The sequence below is a fragment of the Tiliqua scincoides genome, chromosome 2 (assembly GCF_035046505.1).
Source record: "Tiliqua scincoides isolate rTilSci1 chromosome 2, rTilSci1.hap2, whole genome shotgun sequence".
NCBI classification, from domain to species: domain Eukaryota; kingdom Metazoa; phylum Chordata; class Lepidosauria; order Squamata; family Scincidae; genus Tiliqua; species Tiliqua scincoides.
The window spans coordinates 10281896-10302095 of NC_089822.1; the positions used below are offsets into that span (position 1 = coordinate 10281896).

Below are 20200 nucleotides of genomic sequence, written 5' to 3' on the forward strand. Positions count from 1 at the left end.
GGGATCTCAGGGTAGATCTCTTCTGTGCCATGGCTATTATTTGCCCCAGAAGAGAATCTCACATTGGCATCAATAGCAACTTATCTCCCAAGGCAAATAGCAGCCAAGGGGGATGGGGGGGAAGGGAGGAATCTGGATCACCGTTTGGATCATGGTAAAAGCGAAGGGCTAAAGTCCCATACCATGGTCCTGATCCTGCTTTCCAAAGGCAAATATGGCATTTACCATCCAACCTTATAACATCAGTGGCATCAGTAAACAAGTGTTCAGGGGCTCCGCATCCCAAAAATGTGGTTGGGATAGCTGGGCACATTCCATCAGCATTATAGGAAGCCACCCAAGTGTCAGTGTTGAAGATTTGTGTGCTAGAGACCTAACTTCCACTGGAAATTATAACGCTGCGTGAAGCTTCCAGCATTGGCAATGGAAAGTGATGAGATGACCCATTAGATCTCTTTTCTTCCTATTGCCAGAATGTCAGCAATTACATAAACAGTTGTAATAATAATTAGTATTGCCGCTGAAGTATAACACATCATTAGGTTTTCGAGCTAGGAGGTAAACTGCCTGTGAATCAGCAGCTCAGCCTGTGGCCTTGTTATTTATTGTTGAGCCATTTATCTTTCCCTAAGGGGGGAAAAGGAGACAATTATCGCTTAATTATCTTATCTCATCATTTGAAAAGGATGAACAAGTCATGTTCTCCTAGTCACTAAAAAACTCTCCAAGTGCCGTGACTTGCACTGGGAGGTTCTTCCCATGGCACCCATAAGCAGCTTCCATAAATGTAATCAAGGATGATGTCATAATAATCTGTCACAAGAATATATGTACGGTATATGTTATGTATGCAAGTTATGCAGGATCAAAATCCTGTATAACCGGTTGGCCCAGTCTTATGGCTGGCCAATCGGGTGATGGATCGAGATCCTACCATCCAATTGGCCCTCTAGTTTAGTGTTTCAACAGCACCAATTGTGGGTATTCTTGCTCCTTCATTGTCACTCCAGAATGCATTGGTATAGACCAGGGGTGCCCAAACCCCAGCCCGGGGGTCACTTGCGGCCCTCGGGAACTCCCAATCTGGCCCGCGGGGAGCCCCCAGTCTCCAATGAGCCTCTGTTTTGTCCCAATTTTCAACTCCTGCCGACTACACCAATTTGTCCCATCCAAATATCCCAACTTCCGTCTAATGCCCACTTTTTGGCTAATTAACACCCTCTTTATCTCTAGGAACAACAGTTGTGGTGTGCAAAGGAATGAACACAGAACTTCTTATCTATAGCAATTAACAAGAATTTATTGCTACAAACACAGACACTCCCTGCAAGTCCTCTTGTCCAGAGGCTTTCCCTCCCCAAAACTCCACTTAACTCCGGGGGTAACATCTGAAGCCTCCAGTCCAAGTCCAGTGCCCAAAGCACAGTCCAGTCTTCTGCAGTAGAGTCCCTCCTCTCCAGCAGTGTCTTCTCCAGCAGAGTGTCTCCTCCTGCAGGGTCCTGGCAGTCCTCTCTTCTGTGTCCTCCAGCAGAGTTCTGGCAGTCCCCTTCTCCCAGTGTGGGTCTGTCCGGGTTTCCCTCTGGGTCAGCGGCCAGCTTCCTCTGGGTCAGCGTTCCGCTCCTGGCCCTGGGTCAGGGTAACTCTGTCTTCTTCCAAAGCTGCCTTTTATCCTTGGATGTCTCATGATCCAAATGCAGCTCAGCTGTGAGCTACCTCATTAGCTCCAAATTAGGCTCAGGTGAGCCATCCCTTCAATCCATGTCCATTCAAAGTCCCATCAAGGCCAAATGAAGCTCAGGTGTCCATCCAGGTCTCCATTGGCCTTGATTGATTACAGCTGTGGAGCCAGCCCTGCCCTTCCCAGAGCTGTCAAACAGCTGTCAAAACAGGGAATCGCTGTCAATACCACATCATCCACTTGATGATCTTCTGATCTTCCATTACAGCCTCTGGCCCTCTGGAGACTTGCTGGAGTCCGTGCTGGCCCAACGCAACTGCTCTCAGTTTAAGGGCGACTGTTTGACCTCTCATGTGAGCTGAGGGACAAGGGCTCCCTCCACGGCTTGCTGTTTCACATCTGTGATGCAGCAGCGGCAGCGAAGCAAAGGCTGGCCTTGCTTTGTGCAAGGCCTTTTATAGGCCTTAAGCTATTGCAAGACCTACATTCATTCATATAAATTCAATCTCTAATATATTCATTCATGTAAATTTATTCAAATTTGAAATGTAAGTTAATTCTTTTTTCCCCAGCCCCCGACAGAGAGATGATGTGGCCCTCCTGCCAAAATGTTTGGACACCCCTGGTATAGACGCTATACCGCATTTAACTACTAGATGTGGTGAATAATGGCATCTAATGGCATGAAACTATGGCTGAATGTGGTATAGCATCTATACTGATGCATTCTGGGGTGACAATGGTGGAGCAATAAACCTGGAAGGGGGTCTTTAAAGCTATCTTTAATCTCAAGAAGCTAGCAGCTAGTGCAGTTTAATAGCACAAAGGTAGGAAATTGGATTTTGGTGCTTTTTTTCCTTGTTACAAGGCTTTTAAAGGTGGGCCCCAATTAACAGTGGTGAGTCAAATCATTGGATACCAAATCAGTGGATACTGAGGTCCCACCTCTACTTTTTAACATGGAACACAAAAGCAAGCATTTGGTCAGTATGGCAAACATGTACAGGTATGCATCATTTAACAACAGGGATACATTCTGCCAACCCTGTCATTAGACACATTCATTGTTATCCAAACAATCCAAAAAGGCAGCTGGGTTGCATCCCAGAATGCCTTCCAGCAGCCAGATAACACATCAGAATGCCTTGCGGGTCCAGGAAGGCAGGAAGAAAGGCAGTAATTGGCAAAAATGTGAAAGGAACACATTTGAAGCAGGGGTTAGTTGGTTGAGCTAGCAAGGAAGGAAGTAGGGAAGGAACAAAGCTAGCCTGGTGAGTATGAAGGGACCACCATCATATATGCAGTCTGTTGTTGGTTGGAACATTGTTATATATACAGGAATGCACTGACTAACTGCTGTATGTCCTTAAACACCAGAGAGCACAGAAAGCAGCTTTCCACTAGGTTAATTAGTCCATCTAGCCCAGCATTGTCAACACTGGCTGGCAGCAACCCTCCAGGTTTTGAGACAGGTGTACCTATAGTGTTGCCAAGAATGCGTCAGAGGCAGCGCATGTGGAAAGCGTTCAGTTTCCTCTCCTGTTGTGAGCGAAGAGTCCATGACTCACTGCAGTACAGAAGTGTACTCAGGACACAAGCTCTGTAGACCTGGATCTTGGTATGTTCCGTCAGCTTCTTGTTGGACCAGATTCTCTTTGTGAGTCTGGAAAACATGGTAGCTGCTTTACCAATGCATTTGTTTAGCTCGGTATCAAGAGAAAGAGTGTCGGAGATCGTTGAGCCAAGGTACACAAAGTCACCTGGCATCACCAGGCATCACCAGGCATCACCTGGCAGGACAAAGTTCCAAACAACACAGTCCTGGAACGTGCTGGAATCCCTAGCATGTATGCACTGCTGAAACAGAGACGGCTGTGTTGGCTCAGTCATGTTGTGAGAATGGATGATGGCTGGATCCCAAAGGATCTCCTCTATGGAGAACTCATGCAAGGAAAGCGCCCTACAGGTAGACCACAGCTGTGATACAAGAACATCTGCAAGAGGGATCTGAAGGCCTTAGGAGTAGACCTCAACAAGTGGGAAACCCTGGCCTCTGAGTGGCCCGCTTGGAGGCAGGCTGTGCAGCATGGCCTTTCCCAGTTTGAAGAGACACTTGGCCAACAGACTGAGGCTAAGAGGCAAAGAAGGAAGGCCCATAGCCAGGGAGATAGACCAGGGACAGACTGCACTTGCTTCCAGTGTGGAAGGGATTGTCACTCCCAAATTGGCCTTTTCAGCCACACTAGACGCTGTTCCAGAACCATCTTTCAGAGCGCGATACCATAGTCTTTCGAGACTGAAGTTTGCCAACAACAACCTATAGTGTACATAGCTATGTACTGAATTATGGGAAATACTAGTGCAAAGATTATTGCTTGATAAGATGTGACACCACCCTGTGTGAGAGGCTGTAACATCCAAAGGAGAAGGGTGGACCCACCTCTATCCACAGTGTCAGGAGTGAACTTTGTTGGGCACCTACAAGGGTTCACATGCTGACACTTGATGGAATCCACCACCAAGAGCCCCCTTATCAATCTATTTCTCCTCCTCATCATCATCACTGATTCCAATCTTGCTTATCCATGCTGGCCTAGACGGGACAAGAAAGGAAGTGGGAGGTACAGGAAGAATGAGAGGAACAGCAGCTCAAAACAGTGGTGGTAAGGAGGCTGCGGTAAAGTGGCTGTTACTGAGAAATTGTAATCAATGAGGATGTCGAAGGGGAGTGGTTAACAAAAATGCACACAAACACTGTGGCATTTCATTAGGCTGAATAAGCCAATTTATTGAAAATAATTCACAGATAAGAACTGCCCCACTGGATCAGGCCATAGGCCCATCTAGTCCAGCTTCCTGTATCTCACAGCAGCCCACCAAATGCCCCAGGGAGCACACCAGATAACAAGAGACCTGCAAGGCTTCCTGGGAATTGTAGTTAAGAACATAAGAACAGCCCCACTGGATCAGGCCATAGGCCCATCTAGTCCAGCTTCCTGTATCTCACAGCAGCCCACCAAATGCCCCAGGGAGCACACCAGATAACAAGAGACCTCATTCTGGTACCCTCCCTTGCATCTGGCATTCTGACACAGCCCACTTCTAAAATCAGGAGTTTGCACATACGCATCATTGCTTGTAACCTGTAATGGATTTTTCGTCCAGAAACTTGTCCAATCCCCTTTTAAAGGCGTCCAGGCCAGACGCCATCACCACATCCTGTGGCAAAGAGTTCCACAGACCAACCACGCAACTGGTGCTATTGGAGTCTTCTCCTATCAACCCAGAAAAGGAGGGTTGGGATCAACCTAGAAGTGTTAACCACCCCTGAAGCACAACGTGGACAAACAAGCCTAAGACCGATTCTTGGGATTTAAGTAGGAGGAGACTCAGAGCTCCCTGGACTTACTCCCAGGAAGAGTAACAAATCAATCAGATTGAAAAGAAAGGTTTCAGAACCTGTCTCCTAATCTGGGTAATTTTCCTATTTGGACATAATGGAACATGATAGGGTTAATATAGTAAGAATTCCTGATATTTCCTATTTTCTGCCCATTTTGCAGTATTTTTTTTAACCTAACCAACCCTCCCAGATACTTCTGTAATGTATCAGTGTCCTAAAAGCAGCTGAGGCATCTTTCAGCAGTGTCATTCTCCGGGAAAAAAAAATAATAATACCATTTCCAACATATCAGAACATGAATTGACTGTCTTCATGTCTGGAGTTGCTGCAGGATGTGGTTGTTGCAGGATGTGGTTGTTGCTGCAGGATTGCCGCAGGATATGGTGATGGCATATGGCCTAGATGCCTTTAAAAGAGGATTGGACAAGTTTCTGGAGGAAAAATCCATTACGGGTTACAAGCCATGATGTGTATGTGCAACCTCCTGATTTTAGAAACGGGCTATGTCAGAATGCCAAATACAGGGGAGGGCACCAGGATGCAGATCTCTTGTTGTCTTGTGTGCTCCCTGAGGCATTTGGTGGGCTGCTGTGAGATACAGGAAGCTGGACTAGATGGGCCTATGGCCTGATCCAGTGGGACTGTTCTTATGTTCTTAGGGAGTTCCCCAGAGACAAAGGATTCTGGATAGCCTTCCTACTGAGATTGGTGTGTACCCACCAATTAGGTAGCCAAGTCCAACTCATTGGTAGAAATGAACTGAGAAAGCCAGATGGTTCTTACTCATCCAATTAGATGAATCCATGACATCATGAAACTGAGGTTTTTAAGACCACACATGGCTGTATGCCATGCCATGGGCAGAAGGTGTGGTCTGGAGATTGAGGTCTCACCTTGCCTGTAAAAGCTAAGCAGGATCAACAGCCTTGGATGGGAGACTGAAAGGCAAAGATCAAAGCTGGTGGCAGATCTCTGAGTCAAAGTGTGAAGGAATGTGAAGGAGTCTAATGGCATGATAACACTGGAGGCTTCATTTGCAGTTGCCTGCAAAACTTGGAAGCTTAAAGGACTGGTCAGCCAGGATGACAAATGGAGAGTTTTACAAGTCTCTCATGCAACAATACTTGAAAAAAGCCTATTGAAAAATGTGGTTTATGACTAGCCTTCTTATGCAAGCAAACAACTTTGAATCTATGAGAAAGGTGGGGTGTGTGTGAGTGTTTGTCCCTGCTGCCCCTCACCATGGGAAAGTTTGGGTAAAGCAAACCTGATCCATGATCTGCTAGGGTAACCAATTCAGACTACAGCTAATTCAGATCCCCACCCCCACGTGATATAAGATTGGTAGAGGTAGAGTGTAAGTTTACTCAGAAGTAAGCCCATTGTGTTCAGTAAGACTGAGGTTGTAATCCTGTCTTACTCACCGGAAATAAACACCTCTAAATATTGGACATCCCTGGAGGCCAAGTTGAAATCTCCAGGATTGCTTTCAATAGTTCCTGAGAATAGATCATGATACCTGGAAACTCCAGGCCAATCTAGGAGGGTTGGCACCCCTATAATAGACCCAGAATACATCTGGAAGATATTTAGGCCAAGACTGAACCAAGATTGAACCAGGGAGTGGACTCAAGCAATCTGGTGTACCTATCCATTTTTGAACTTGGTCCCATCACCAATTTGAATAGTCTGTTGTTATGAGAATTTAAGACTCCCTAGCAGAAGATGGGGACAGAATGAAGTTCTTTTGTTTGAACTCAAGCAGGCTTTCAAGCAGGTGGGTGTTTAAGGATGTGTGTCTGTTATTCGCACTTTACTTGTTTGATCCGAGAAACGCTTCTATCAACACCATTGTACGCACAGCAAACACGATTGCCATATGAAGTGCGGAACTGGGCACAAAAGTCATTGAAAAACATTTCCATGTGGTGACAGCTCCACATGGGGGTTGTAATGTTTGCAAGCGGCTTGCCACATGGCCCAATCTGATCCCACAGAGAGGCTCCTCGTGTGGTTACAGCTTTCACTACAGCGAAAACATCGTGAATCGAGTTTATTTGAAAAATCTATGTGTCTGCACCTCTTTTTTTCCTGCTTGTGCTGGTGTGGACTTCATTGGGTTCACAGCATGTGCAGTGTCACTGCACACACCCTGCAAAATCTTCACACAACTCTTGCAAAAGGACAGGATTCTAGAATGCTGGAGTTGTTTACTTGGGCTTTTGGAAAGCTTTTGACAAAAGCCCATCACGAAAGGCTTTTCTGTAAACTTGGCAGCCATAGAATCAGAGGCCCTTTATGGCTTGGTAACTTTTGAAAGAACAGAAAGCAGATAGCAGAAAGATATGGGCCATTTTCATAGTGGAGGGAAGAGAGAAGTGGATTTCTAACTTGTTCATAAATTATGTGTAGTTAGGGGTAAAAAACAAAGAGGCCAGGTTTACAGATGACCTCCAACTGTGCAGGGGTGGTTAAAACAAAAGCAGATTGTGAACAGCTCCACAGATCTCTGCAGACTGGGTGACTGGGCAACCAAATAGCAAATGGGGTTCAGTGTCAACAAAAGTGTTGCACATTGGAGCAAAACATCAAATATACACTGATGGAATCTGAGCTGTCAGTGACTAACCAGCAGGGATGGAACCTCAAGTCAGGTGACTTGAGTCTGAGTCACAAAAACTTGCGTTTTTCGCTGACACATGGAGACTCGAGTCAGCTGCATTCATGACCAGCACTGACTCAAGTCTGAGGCCACTGACTCAGCTCTCGATCCCCATGCATTCAGACTGGAATCTGTCCGTGTCTGGGTGTACTTGCTTACTTTTTTTGCTGCATGAAAGACCTTGTGGGGCCTTCATTCAGTCTGGGTGAGCAGCAGGGAAGTTCCAGCCAGGAGGCAGGGAAGAGCTAATGTTTTGCTTTTGCATGGAGCAGGCTCTCTTGCCCATCTCTGAAGGAATCGATGATCATTGGATGAAGGAAGGTTTGATCTTTTTCTTTGGGTGATGTAGGGCAGGAGGAGGAGCCCAAGGGGGTTCTTGCCTTAGAATTGACTGGAGAAGCCCAGGAAGGGGGAGAAAGTTGGCAGGGAAGCTGTTGTGGGGGGGGGGGGAGAGTTGGTTTGTAGCTATCACACTTTCCAACTGCATGGCTCTGTTGTTACTTGGGATAAGGAAGCCTTATTGAATGGCTGACACAAATGGAACTACTTCTGAGTAGAGCTGCAAAGCATTGAGTCATACGGGTCTGCCTCCCTGCTGCATACCTCCTCCCTCCTGCCATTTCTGTCCCTGCTCTCATGCAGCTCGTCCCACCCCCTCCCGCCTTGTTTACAGATATAATGGGGACATCAGGGGAGTGTTTAAAGAGAACTACAACACACACACCCACAGCAGATCTGTTTTTTTTTCTGTGAAGCCACATCTTGCTTTTTAAAGGGAAAGACTTTAATCCTACACACAGAATGACCTGGAAGGAAGACCCACTGACCGCAGCAGGACGTCCTCCTCATAGTAAATGTTGAGAACAGCATGTTTAAGGGTAGACCTAAACATGCTGTGCAATGACGACCAAAAATGTTTGAAAATAAGTATTTATCATACTAATATATGCATCAAAGAACCAGGATTGACTTACACTGGTCAACATGGCTGCTGTGTACCGCGCGAAAACGGCCCTGTCTCTTTGAAGCTGTGTCAACTTCCAACTTGCTCTAAATGCATTGTAGCAGATCATTTCTTTGCACAGTACAAAAGCCCGAGTCAAATGCACTCACTGTCACTGTTCAGTGCATGTTTAACGGGCTTCCATTTTGTCTTTTTAACAAGAATAAATTACCCGTCAGGAGAGGGAAATCCACCGAGGAGGTTGCTCTGCAAGACTTTGAGGAGTTCAATGATCAATGGTTTATTTGCAAACAACTTAGGCCAGGAGAGACTGCTGGAGCACAATGGAGTCCAAGACAAACGGCTCTGGCTGTAGGAGTTCAATGCACATTATTATAAAGCCACTAGGATCTATTTGCCACTGTGTCTTTTATGAAAAATCACTGAACAATGAGCATATCTTCCCTGCTACCAAAGGGTCTGGAAAAGCTCATCATGTTTGGCCTCTCCTAGACAAATGGGTTTCTGTAGACTGACTTTTGCAATCAGCTATTCTCCCACTTTAGGAAGTAAGAAGACTGATTAGAAACTGATGGAGAATCACAGCGCAGTAACTATTCTGCCATGGAAATAGAGTCACAGCCATGAAAAAGGGGTAGGGTAAAAACATAAAAGAACCCTGCTGGATCAGACCAAAGGCCCATCTAGTCCAGCTTCCTGTATCTCACAGTGGCCCACAAAATGCCCAGGGAACACACAAGACAACAGACATAACCTGTGTCCCGGTGCCCTCCCCTGCATCTGGCAATCAGAGGCAGCCTGCCTCTAAAACCAAGAGCTTGCACGTACCTACTATGTATCACTCGTAACCTGTAATGAACTTTTCCTCCAGAAGTTTGTCCAATGCCCTCTTAAAGGCATCCAGGCAACATAGCACCACTACTTCCTGTTGCAAAGAGTTCCACAAACTAATGACACGCTGGGTAGAGAAATATTTTCTTCTGTCTGTCCTAACGCTCCCAACACTCAACTTTAGTGGATGTCCCCTGGTACTGGTGTTGTGTGACAGGGAAAAGAACATCCCTCTAACCACTCTATCCATTCCCTGAATAATTTTCTACGTCCAGGCTACAGGAAATACCACTTTAGAACAGGGGTGGCAAACTTGTTTCATACAGTGGACCAAATACTATTCATGGTGCCTACTGGGACTGGGATGATGTCATTAAGCAGCTGATGATCAGAAATAAGCACTTTGTTCTCACTTGGAATCTTATTATCTACAAACGATGGAAGAGAAAATATGCAAACCTTGATAATAATTTCAAGATATGGGAGCACCCAATTATAAAGCCCTTTCAGCCCCGCTGCTTCTACCAAGGGGTCACTTTGCACCACAGCAGCTGAAAGCAGCGGTACTGGGAAAGCCCAATTATCAGAGGGTTGGATAAAAAGCTTCCAGGGGCTGTAACTGTCCCATGAGGCTTATTGCTTGGCACATCTGCTTTAGAAGTTCATGTTCTCCATGCATTAACCCAACCCTTTTTCAAGCCATCTAAGCCATTGGTTGTTGCTGACTCTTCTGCTGACTCCTGCTCTTCTGGGCAGGAGGTCTGGTCTAGAGGGTAGAGCCTTCATTTGCCTGAAGATAACATCCAAAGGTTGCCAGTTCGAGGCCACCGGCACCGTGCGACCTTGAAGCAGCTGACAAGCTGAAGTCGAGCCATTCCATCTGCTCTGAGCGTGGGAGGATGGAGGCCAGAATGTGAAACCAGATCAGAGTGAAACATCTGGACTGTTGTGGTTCTTGAAAGATAGAACCTTCTTTCAACTGTAAAAATCCCTACGGGGATTTAATCAGCCTGCATATGTAAACCGCCTTGAATAAAGTCTTGAATAAAGACCAAGAAAGGCAGTATATAAATACCTGTATTATATTATATTATTATTATTATTCTGGTAGCAAAACCCATGTCAGCTGCCCCTTGGATAAAGGAATACATCCCTTCAGTATTTTGTCAGTCCCAAACCTACAGCTAGACAGCTTGACTGGGAAATTGAGCATTACAGATAGGGAGAAAACTATTTATCTGCTCTCTGTGACCCATTTTGTAATATTCAAAGCCTCTGTCATTCTCTCCTTAGATGTATTATCTATATCCTAATCTTAAAGCAGCAAACCCCCCCCCCCCCCCACTTAATACAGCTTCTCCTCACAGGGAAAGAGTTCCATTTCCTTGATCTTTTCCTCCTTCCACTGTTATGATTGGTTGTTACTTGCCATTGTTGGCAACCTTCAGTCTCGAAAGACTCTGGTATCGTGCTCTGAAAGGTGGTTCTGTAACAGCGTCTAGTGTGGCTGAAAAGGCCGATTCGGGAGTGACAATCCCTTTCACACTGGGAGCAAGTGCAGTCTGTCCCTGGTCTATCTCCCTGGCTATGGACCTTCCTTCTTTGCCTCTTAGCCTCAGTCTGTTGGCCAAGTGTCTCTTCAAACTGGGAAAGGCCATGCTGCACAGCCTGCCTCCAAGGGGGACGCTCAGAGGCCAGGGTTTCCCACCTGTTGAGGTCCACTCCTAAGGCCTTCAGATCCCTCTTGCAGATGTCTTTGTATCACAAGGACTTACTTGCCATAAGCCTTTAAGATAAGGTGGGATCCAGAATTGACACAAAATAAACATAGCTATTACATTCACAGTGTTGAAAGCAAAGGTTATAGGAGGAAATGAAGCTGCAAACAAAACAAGATTACGGACCCCTGAGCTTGTCAGCCTTTTTTTGTGCACTGAGTGAAGGCCAATCGTCATTCACCAGCATATAGACCATTTAAATTGCAAAGTGCTTCAGAATCTTTATTAGGTTCATCCTCACAACAACCCTGTGAGGTAGGTCATTTATTCCCATTTTAAAAATGGGGAACTGAGGCTGAAAAACAGTTGCCCAAATCCAGCATGGGAGCTCCACACAGTTGGTTGGTGTTCAACACAGTCCTTATAAAAACATAAGAACAGCTCCACTGGATCAGGCCATAGGCCCATCTAGTCCAGCTTCCTGTATCTCACAGTGGCCCACCAAATGCCCCAGGGAGTGCACCGGATAACAAGAGACCTGCATCCTGGTGCCTCCCTTGCATCTGGCATTCTGACATAACCCATTTCTAAAATCAGGAGGTTGCACATACACATCACGGCTTGTACCCCGTAATGGAACGTCCTTATCCAGTTCCCCTTGAACTTAAGGGATGTCTCTGACGGGGACAAGACTATGCATCCCCAACCAGCGTCCATTGTTGCAAAGAGTTGAAGAGCAACTAGAGCTGGGTCAAGGCCAGTTAACTCAGGTCTCCCAGATACACTCCACCCACTGGACTACAATGGGCTGGGTCCAAAGGGCTGCTTGTGCAAGGCACTTCTGCTCGTGCAAGTGGGGTCCCCCAATATTTGGTGATTCCCCCAGCTGCAGCCCCCACAAACCTGCCACATCATTCCTGAAGGTCTGCTAACCCTAAGGATTGAATTGGGGCAAAGGAAAATGGGAGCTACAATGGGAAATAGGGGTGGGAGAAGTCCCATTCTGCAAACGGAACGCCGGTTGTGGTTCTTAGAATCCAACCAACCATCTTTGCCCTAACGATCAGGGCTGTGAGCTGGGCATGAATGGTCATGAATGCATTGACTTGCCTCCATTCTAGTGCATCACAGATTTAAAAATTGAATTGCTTTGAATATAATTATTATTTATTTCTCTTTTGAGAAGGATGGGACATTGTACAGGTGTTTTCACTCAACAGCAGTATAAAAATCTTTTATATAATATATGTACATACATGTCACAATTATTTTTTTTTTAATTTGGAAAATGATCCATTTTTGCCTGATTCATTGTTACAAGCGCACTGCTGCTTGCACACACACAACAAAACAAACAAAAAAAAAAAACATTCAAACCTGAATATTTTAGTGCTAGCCATATAGTTCCACGTAGAATTGCAACCATGCATCTAAAGCTCAGCTTTGGTTGCAGGGAATTCTTTGACATTACAAAAAGAGACTTTTAAGGTCATAAGACACAAAATAAAGTTTGTGTTTTTCTTTTCTTTCTTGAATAAGATATATACATCAAACGCACACAAAAAAGAACCCCCTCCCTTCAAAAGGCATTGGTTTTTAATGCTATTAGAAAGCTATATAAATCTGTCAGGTCCTTTTCTTCTTTATCATGAAAGATCAATGGAGGTAGGGGAGGAGGGAGATTGCCTCCATTTTCCAGGAATTTCTTTTGGGGATAGTTCTGTTTTAAAGTACCTGTAAGAAGAACATAGGGAAAGTGTGGGGAAGATGTTTGGGAGGAGGGGGAGAGAAAGAGAATCAGTGTTATACATGTGCTGTTTTTATAGTCAGAAATTTGAGCTCCAAACGAATTTTGAGGCTGGCACCAAAAACTCCAAAAAAGTGATGTTTGAAGCCAATGTCAGCATTTCTCCCCAGAAAAAAACATCCGAGATCTTTCAAGGGACTTCAGACAAGTTTCGATAAGGGTAAATTGCATGTTCCTACTGTACACAGCAGCCTCAAAGACCGACTGGACAGAAGTCTCCAAGTACCTGGAGCAGTTTTCTCAGTTACGAGACTGGCAGAAAGATCTCATTTTGCTCTGCCCACTTGCCAGCCCACCAATTTGCTCTCCCTCTGATGACTTCTTCTAGTAGTTGACCCCAGTGAGAAAGTCATAGAAAGAAATCTGTGGCAATGTCAGAGGGAGCTGATGTGCAAAATGAGCTGCACTGGAAAATGGCTAGTTCTCCACACTGGGGTGTAGTAGTCATCACAACTGCAACAGTTACCCAGAGGCTGTTCAAGGGTCCCAACTCCCTGCAGAATCAATGCTTAAAACTTTCACCCACATGCTCTCTTCATTTTAAAAATATAATACCCTGCTCCAGTGGTTCCCAAACTGTTTGTGAAGTACCTGAGGGTGCCATGGCAAACTCACAAGGGCACTGCAGGATGTCCCTGGTGGCCTCTTCTTCCCAGCTCTCCTGGGCACTGCCATATTGGATCATATGAGATCTTGCACAATCCAAGATGGCAGTACCCAGAAGAGCCAGGAAGGAGAGGCAGCCATGAAAGAAGGGTGCCATGACCATCGTAAGTTTGGGAACTGCAGTCTCACTCCACTCCAAAGGTGCTTACAGCCACTTCGGACATTCTTCAGCTGCACAGAAACACAAGCTGCTCACACTTCCTGCACAACAGCTTCAAAACCAAAGGTTTCACGCTTCCCAGCATCAAGATGTATCAGATCCCGATATAGTACTTTATGCATCCCTGGGACAATATAAATTAGAAGGTTGCATGTCTGACATAATGTCGCTGTACAAGGAATGGAACAGGTGGAGAAACTGCAGCTGCTGTTCCAACCCAACAAGAAGAGAGGATGTCTGAAATGGTTCTCAGTGGGGGACAGTTGAAGCTTCCACCCTCCCTGTCTCTTGCTAGTCATTTATTCTCTCTCTTTACCACCTGTCTCACTGTGCAAGCCCTGCAGAGAGGGACCAGGCCATTTCTCTGCTCTGAAGAAAAGAGTGGAGGCCACTAAGAATGTTCTAGCAAGGATGTTCTAGCATCTTTCTGGCACTTGTCTTTAATAGCAGTCATGACCATGGCTGCAAAGGGGGAAGCACACTAATTTGGCATTTCATGAAACCTCCTCCCGGAGCTCTGACTGTACCCAATTCTTTGATTCCTATGCTTCTTCTCCGTTGTCCATCTCAACCTCATCCAAGTCAGCTGCATCTGTCGCTCGGGATAAGATGTCTGCCATGAGCGCTTCCTCCAGTTTTTTTCGTACCTGCTGCACTCGCTCTTCCTGTTTTCTGTGGAATAATAGAAAAATTCATGCTTAAAAAACTCTCTCTCTCCAGTTTGAAAATCAAGGATTAAGAAATGACCAATACAATGACCAGGATAAAGCTCTCCATTCCTGCATTAAGGCTCCCTTTTGGGGAACACACACATCATTTATGACAAACAAGAGCCTCACCGTGGCATCCACATAGCTGGGTGTGGATTAATCACACTGACTTCTACTTGGGACAGTAAAGCAGCTTTTATTTCGTTGCTGCAGACCCATGTTTTCATATCCATTTGCTTCCTGTTCAGAAATGAGGGCCCCACCCATTCCTGTACACATGAGGACTTCCTGATATAGTGTGCCCAGCTTAGTCCAACCACTGCCACCAATGCACTGACAATGCCCCACCCTGTTATGATCAGTAATTGCCTGAAGCAGGGCAATGTGCATGCATCACCAATAGGGATGGGGCTAAGAAGGCCTTTGGCACATGAAGGAACATGCGTCACTTCCAAAAGGGCAAAGGATTCTGGGCAACCCTCCATGATGCCACCTCTCACACTTCCTTCAAACGCTTCTTAAGACCCACCCTTTCTGTGAAGCCTTTGGTAGTCCCCAGATATAAGAACACAAGAAGAGCCCTGCGGTATCAGGCCATAGGCCCATCTAGTCCAGCTTCCTGTATCTCACAGCGGCCCACCAAATGCTTCAGGAAACACACAAGAAAACAGACACAACCTGAACATAAGAACAGCTCCACTGGATCAGGCCATAGGCCCATCTAGTCCAGCTTCCTGTAGCTCACAGCGGCCCACCAAATGCCCCAGGGAGCACACCAGATAACAAGAGACCTCATCCTGGTGCCCTCCCTTGCATCTGGCATTCTGACATAGCCCATTTCTAAAATCAGGAGGTTGCACATACACATCATGGCTTGTACCCCGTAATGGATTTTTCCTCCAGAAACTTGTCCAATCCCCTTTTAAAGGCGTCCAGGCCAGACGCCATCACCACATCCTGTGGCAAAGAGTTCCACAGACCAACCACACGCTGAGTAAAGAAATATTTTCTTTTGTCTGTTCTAACTCTCCCAACACTCAATTTTAGTGGATGTCCCCTGGTTCTGGTGTTATGTGAGAGTGTAAAGAGCATCTCTCTATCCACTCTGTCCATCCCCCGCATAATTTTGTGTCTCAATCATGTTCCCCTTCAGGCATCTCTTTTCTAGGCTGAAAAGGCCCAAACGCCGTAGCCTTTCCTCATAAGGAAGGTGCCCCAGCCCCGTAATCATCTTAGTCGCTCTCTTTTGCACCTTTTCCATTTACACTATGTCTTTTTTGAGATGCGGTGACCAGAACTGGATACAATACTCCAGGTGTGGCCTTACCATAGATTTGTACAACGGCATTATAATATTAGCCGTTTTGTTCTCAATAACTTTCCTAATGATCCCCAGCATAGAATTGGCCTTCTTCACTGCCGCCGCACATTGGGTCGACACTTTCATCGACCTGTCCACCACCACCCCAAGATCTCTCTCCTGATCTGTCACAGACAGCTCAGAACCCATCAGCCTATATGTGAAGTTTTGATTTTTTGCCCCAATGTGCATGACTTTACACTCCACCTCTAAAATCAGGAGGTTGCACATACTTAAAGGCATCAGATCCCTCTGAACCAAGTCCAAGAATGTGTAATTCAAATAAATTGCATATTCTTCCCTTCCTCAGTTGTCTCCTTGTGCATTTTTTTTCCTAGTTAAGTGACTTTAACCAATGTGCTGCAGCGCATTGGTGTGTGGCAAATGGTTTTGCAGGTGTGCTATGGGAGATTGGAGAAGGGTCATTTATTAACAGGGCCACTGTGAGATGTGAGCCCCCCACCCCCCACCCCCGCCAACAGCCTGGTGTGCCTTGTCAATTGTCAAAAAACCGATGGTGTGTCTTGACAAATTTAGCACCTTGTCAGTGTGCCATGAAATGAAAAAGGTTGAAAATCACTCAGAGGAGGGTCTTGTCCTTTCACTTTGTAAGGCGCCATGTGCTTTGTAAACAAACAATCATTAGGTGTTTCTGCTTCAAGGAAAGCGCCTGCTGCCCCTAATGTGAAAACTATCTGCATATGAAAAGTCTTATTAGAAATTAAAATGTGTGCTCCCTGCTGAGGCAAATTATGAGATTCTTTTAATGAGGTTCCTTGTAGGTAACTCAGCATTGGCCCCACATTAATCTCATACACATCCATTGATCCCACTGAGAAGTTATCTTTGAGGCAGGATTTAGTGACTGAGAAGAAAGTGCTCTAAGCTAAACACCCCAACCGCCCCTCAGAAACATAGTGAATGTTGACATTTAGCAGCAATGCTTAGCAGCATGGCTGAAAAGTTTAACTGAGTTGTTCGTTAAATTAATTGATTCAAAACATTCTCCTAGCCTTAAAAAAAAGCACCTCCTATTAGGCAATTTTTTTCTTCCTTTAAGAGTGATTTTAATGAAAGCACTGATAAAAATTGTGGGTGGCACTTGATATCTGGGAAGATGCATTCCAACTTTCACACTCAAAGGGAATGCCTCTTTTAAGATCATATCTACTATGGCAAACATGCAACCTCGGAACAAAGCATTATTTTTTCTTCTTCAAAACTTATGGTTAACAAATCTGCATAAATTTACATGTGATGGTTTAAATTGCTTTAAACTCCTATGATTAAGTGGCTAGGAAAGAGCCCTACTTAATTTCTAGGTGATCAAAGGGAACTGTCATAAAATTTTGGCATTCACTGCAAAAATTTCAAGCACTACTCAGCTGCATGAGCAATGACTGGATTTGTTCCTCATGTCCATTATTTATTGGTAATATTCTTCTTAAAATGTTCTATCCTCCTTTTCTTCCATCAGGGACTCAGAACAACTCATAGCGTAAAAAGTCACAGCTATCTTCTGAAAATTCAGTAAGAATCAGACCAAGCAAGCCTCTCCAGGAAGAGAACTCCATAACAAGAAGAACACCATTGTCCTACCACCATAAGAGCCTCAGTGGATCAGGCCAAATGCCCATCTAGTCCGGCTTCCTGTATCTCAGTGGCCTCTACCAGGAAGCACACAAAACAAGAAACCTGAATCTTGTGGCCACTCCATTGCACGTGCCATATTCTTGGTGCCCCTTTGTCTTACTTTAAAAAGAGCACTAAGCCAAGTCTGGCATTTGTATGGTTGAGGAATGTCACAGGGAGATGAAAGTCATGTGTGAAGTTGCCCTTAGTGACATTAGCCAAAAACAGAATAACTGTTCTCTTGCCAGAAGTGACTCACCATGCTAAAATATGGGGATCTCTGACCTCAGCTATGAACAGAGTGTCCTTCATTATTCCCCCCCCCCCAAGAAGAGGAGGTAACGTAAGTGCAGATCTGTCAAACTCAAGAACAAAGAAGCCACTGGAGAGTTTCAAGCTAAAATGTAGAGTTGAATGGAAGGGGAAAGAAAAATATCTCACAATTCTCCACCATCACTGCTGCTGGGGAATAGTGAACAGACAACAGCTCTGAAGGCCTGTAAGGCTTTTATAAAGCTAAGCAACGAGAGTGAACTTCGTTTCCCAAATATACTTTTCATTATCTCAAAACCAACTGGGGGGAAAAAAGAAGAGTTCAAAGAATGTAGAATATTAGAAGAAGTATAGAGTTCTCATCTTCAAATATTCTTCTGCAATATTTCCCCAATCCCAGTTAGCACATTTTGCAAAACAAGAAAGTGAAAAGCAAACCCCACACTGATTGTTCTAGGTGGCTGGCTAAAAATGACTAAAGTGGAACACGACAGTGTTAGCAATCCCATTTCAACTTTCTGAAAGTGGATGACCCAAGACATTAGACTAACATGTCAGGTTTTTAAACCTAACCTGTAACTGGACCTGGCTACCATTTCACTAGAGCTATTCCCAGAGCCCTCTCTGACTTGAAAAACAAACCTTGTTTCAGAAACTGGTGGATAAAAGTGGTGAAACAAAGGAAATGTTCATTTTTGAAGGGGGGAAAAAGAGGAAATGAATTATTGCCCATTTATGTGATTGGAGTTTGGGGGATTATTCAGTTTCTCAAAGTGCCAATTTGAATGGTACTCTGACCAGACCTCTTCAGCATGTGGGGGAGCTACGTGGGTGCAAACACCTCTGAGCCCACTGCCACCTCATCATGCAAGCAGATAATGTGTCCAAACCATCACCCAACAGGTAGTTTTAAATACTACTTTAAAGGAGCATTTAAACGTCATACTGAGGGGATGTTCAGATGACCAGCAGTTTTCAAACAGTCCACCACAGCAAATTGGTTTGCCACAAAAGGTGTGCAGGTATGCTGTGGGAGTTTGGAACACAGTGGTGGAAAATGGTTGAAAAGCTCTTCCAGGTTCTGTGGCTCTGTTTTTGGTGTAACTGTCTATAGTAACAAATTATCTGTCCCTCCCTTGACAGAGGAAGACTATTTGTTACTACTGAAGTTGCCCTAAAAACAGAGCCACAGAACCTGGAAGAGTCTCCCGGAAGCGACATCACATACAACACAGAGAAGACCTATAGAGGGCAGCATGAGAATCACTGAGGTTGAGACATGTGCCTATTGTCTACCCCCCTTGATGCTTAAGTGGGCCACTTTGAGTAATGCCTGAACTGGCCCTTGCAGCTTTAAAACTTAACACAAGATGTACAAACAGGTCTGCTATATGCCTAGATTGGCAGCTGCTGTAAAAGATCAGGACAAATGCAGGGAAATATTAGTCTTATATTCACTAACTTTCACCATAGGATGAGGTAATGACCACAAGCTCAAGTGGCTTTTACTGTAGTGTTAGACAAACATATGGAGGATGCATATATCAATGGCCATTGACAACTACAGGCCTTGGGATGAGCTGCAAGTTTTCAAAGGAGAACTGCTAGCTTGGATTGTAAGCGGGACTGAGACAAAGGGAGAAAACCGCCTAACATTTTTTACCCACTTCTATTTGCTGTCACCACCACTGGTTCTGCAGTGGCAGAGGTCTTCCCAGCACCCTCTAATTTCCCCCCCAGAACACCCTGAGAATGATGCTGTGTCATCACTTTGTGCAATTCCCTGGGGGCATTGTAAGACAAACTGGCAGTCAGTCAGCAGCTACTGAGAAGACAGCTACTCCTGCCAGCAGTAAAGCCTCCTTTTTTGCCCCACCCAATTATTGAAGGATCCTGATTTTCCAGCTGCCAAGAAATGTCCAACAGGCATGCCTTTGGCCAGGACTTGGCTGGTGATCAATTTGGACAAGGATTTGCCAACAGCTACAAAATACAGAAGCCCCTCTGTTTACAAACAGGTTAGGTTTCAGAAGTTTGTTTGTAAGTTGCATTGTTCATAAGTTTGGTAATCCCCCTGGTCTCTTTTGCTGTAGCTGTCAATTTCACTTGGGAAACTGTCAGTTTCACATTCAATTTCCTTCTGAATGTTGTCAGGTTCACTGTGAATATTTGGAAAGCTACTGAGCAGCTTCTGAATTCAGCAGCATTGACTGCGAACTGGAAGTCAGGGTTGAAAGATGTACTTGTAAGTTGAACGTACTTTTTAAGTACTGAAGGAGCTTCAATACTTTAAAAGGAGGATAAGCAGGGCTCAAAACACAGGCAGGTAAACACTC

At 45.1% G+C, this 20200-nt stretch overlaps 1 protein-coding gene across 1 annotated transcript in view; it reads right to left on the reverse strand.

The window, feature by feature from the left end:
- Nucleotides 1-11511: 11511 nt before the first annotated feature.
- The window catches only part of MBD2 (methyl-CpG binding domain protein 2), a 58904-nt gene continuing 50215 nt past the window's right edge, over nt 11512-20200 (reverse strand). Inside the window, exons 6-7 of the mRNA XM_066615324.1 lie at nt 14417-14561; nt 11512-12990 (exon numbers count right to left, since the gene is read on the reverse strand). Coding sequence (XP_066471421.1) covers nt 14432-14561 — 130 coding nt within the window. The 3' untranslated portion in view covers nt 11512-12990; nt 14417-14431. The remainder of the gene's footprint in view (nt 12991-14416; nt 14562-20200) is intronic.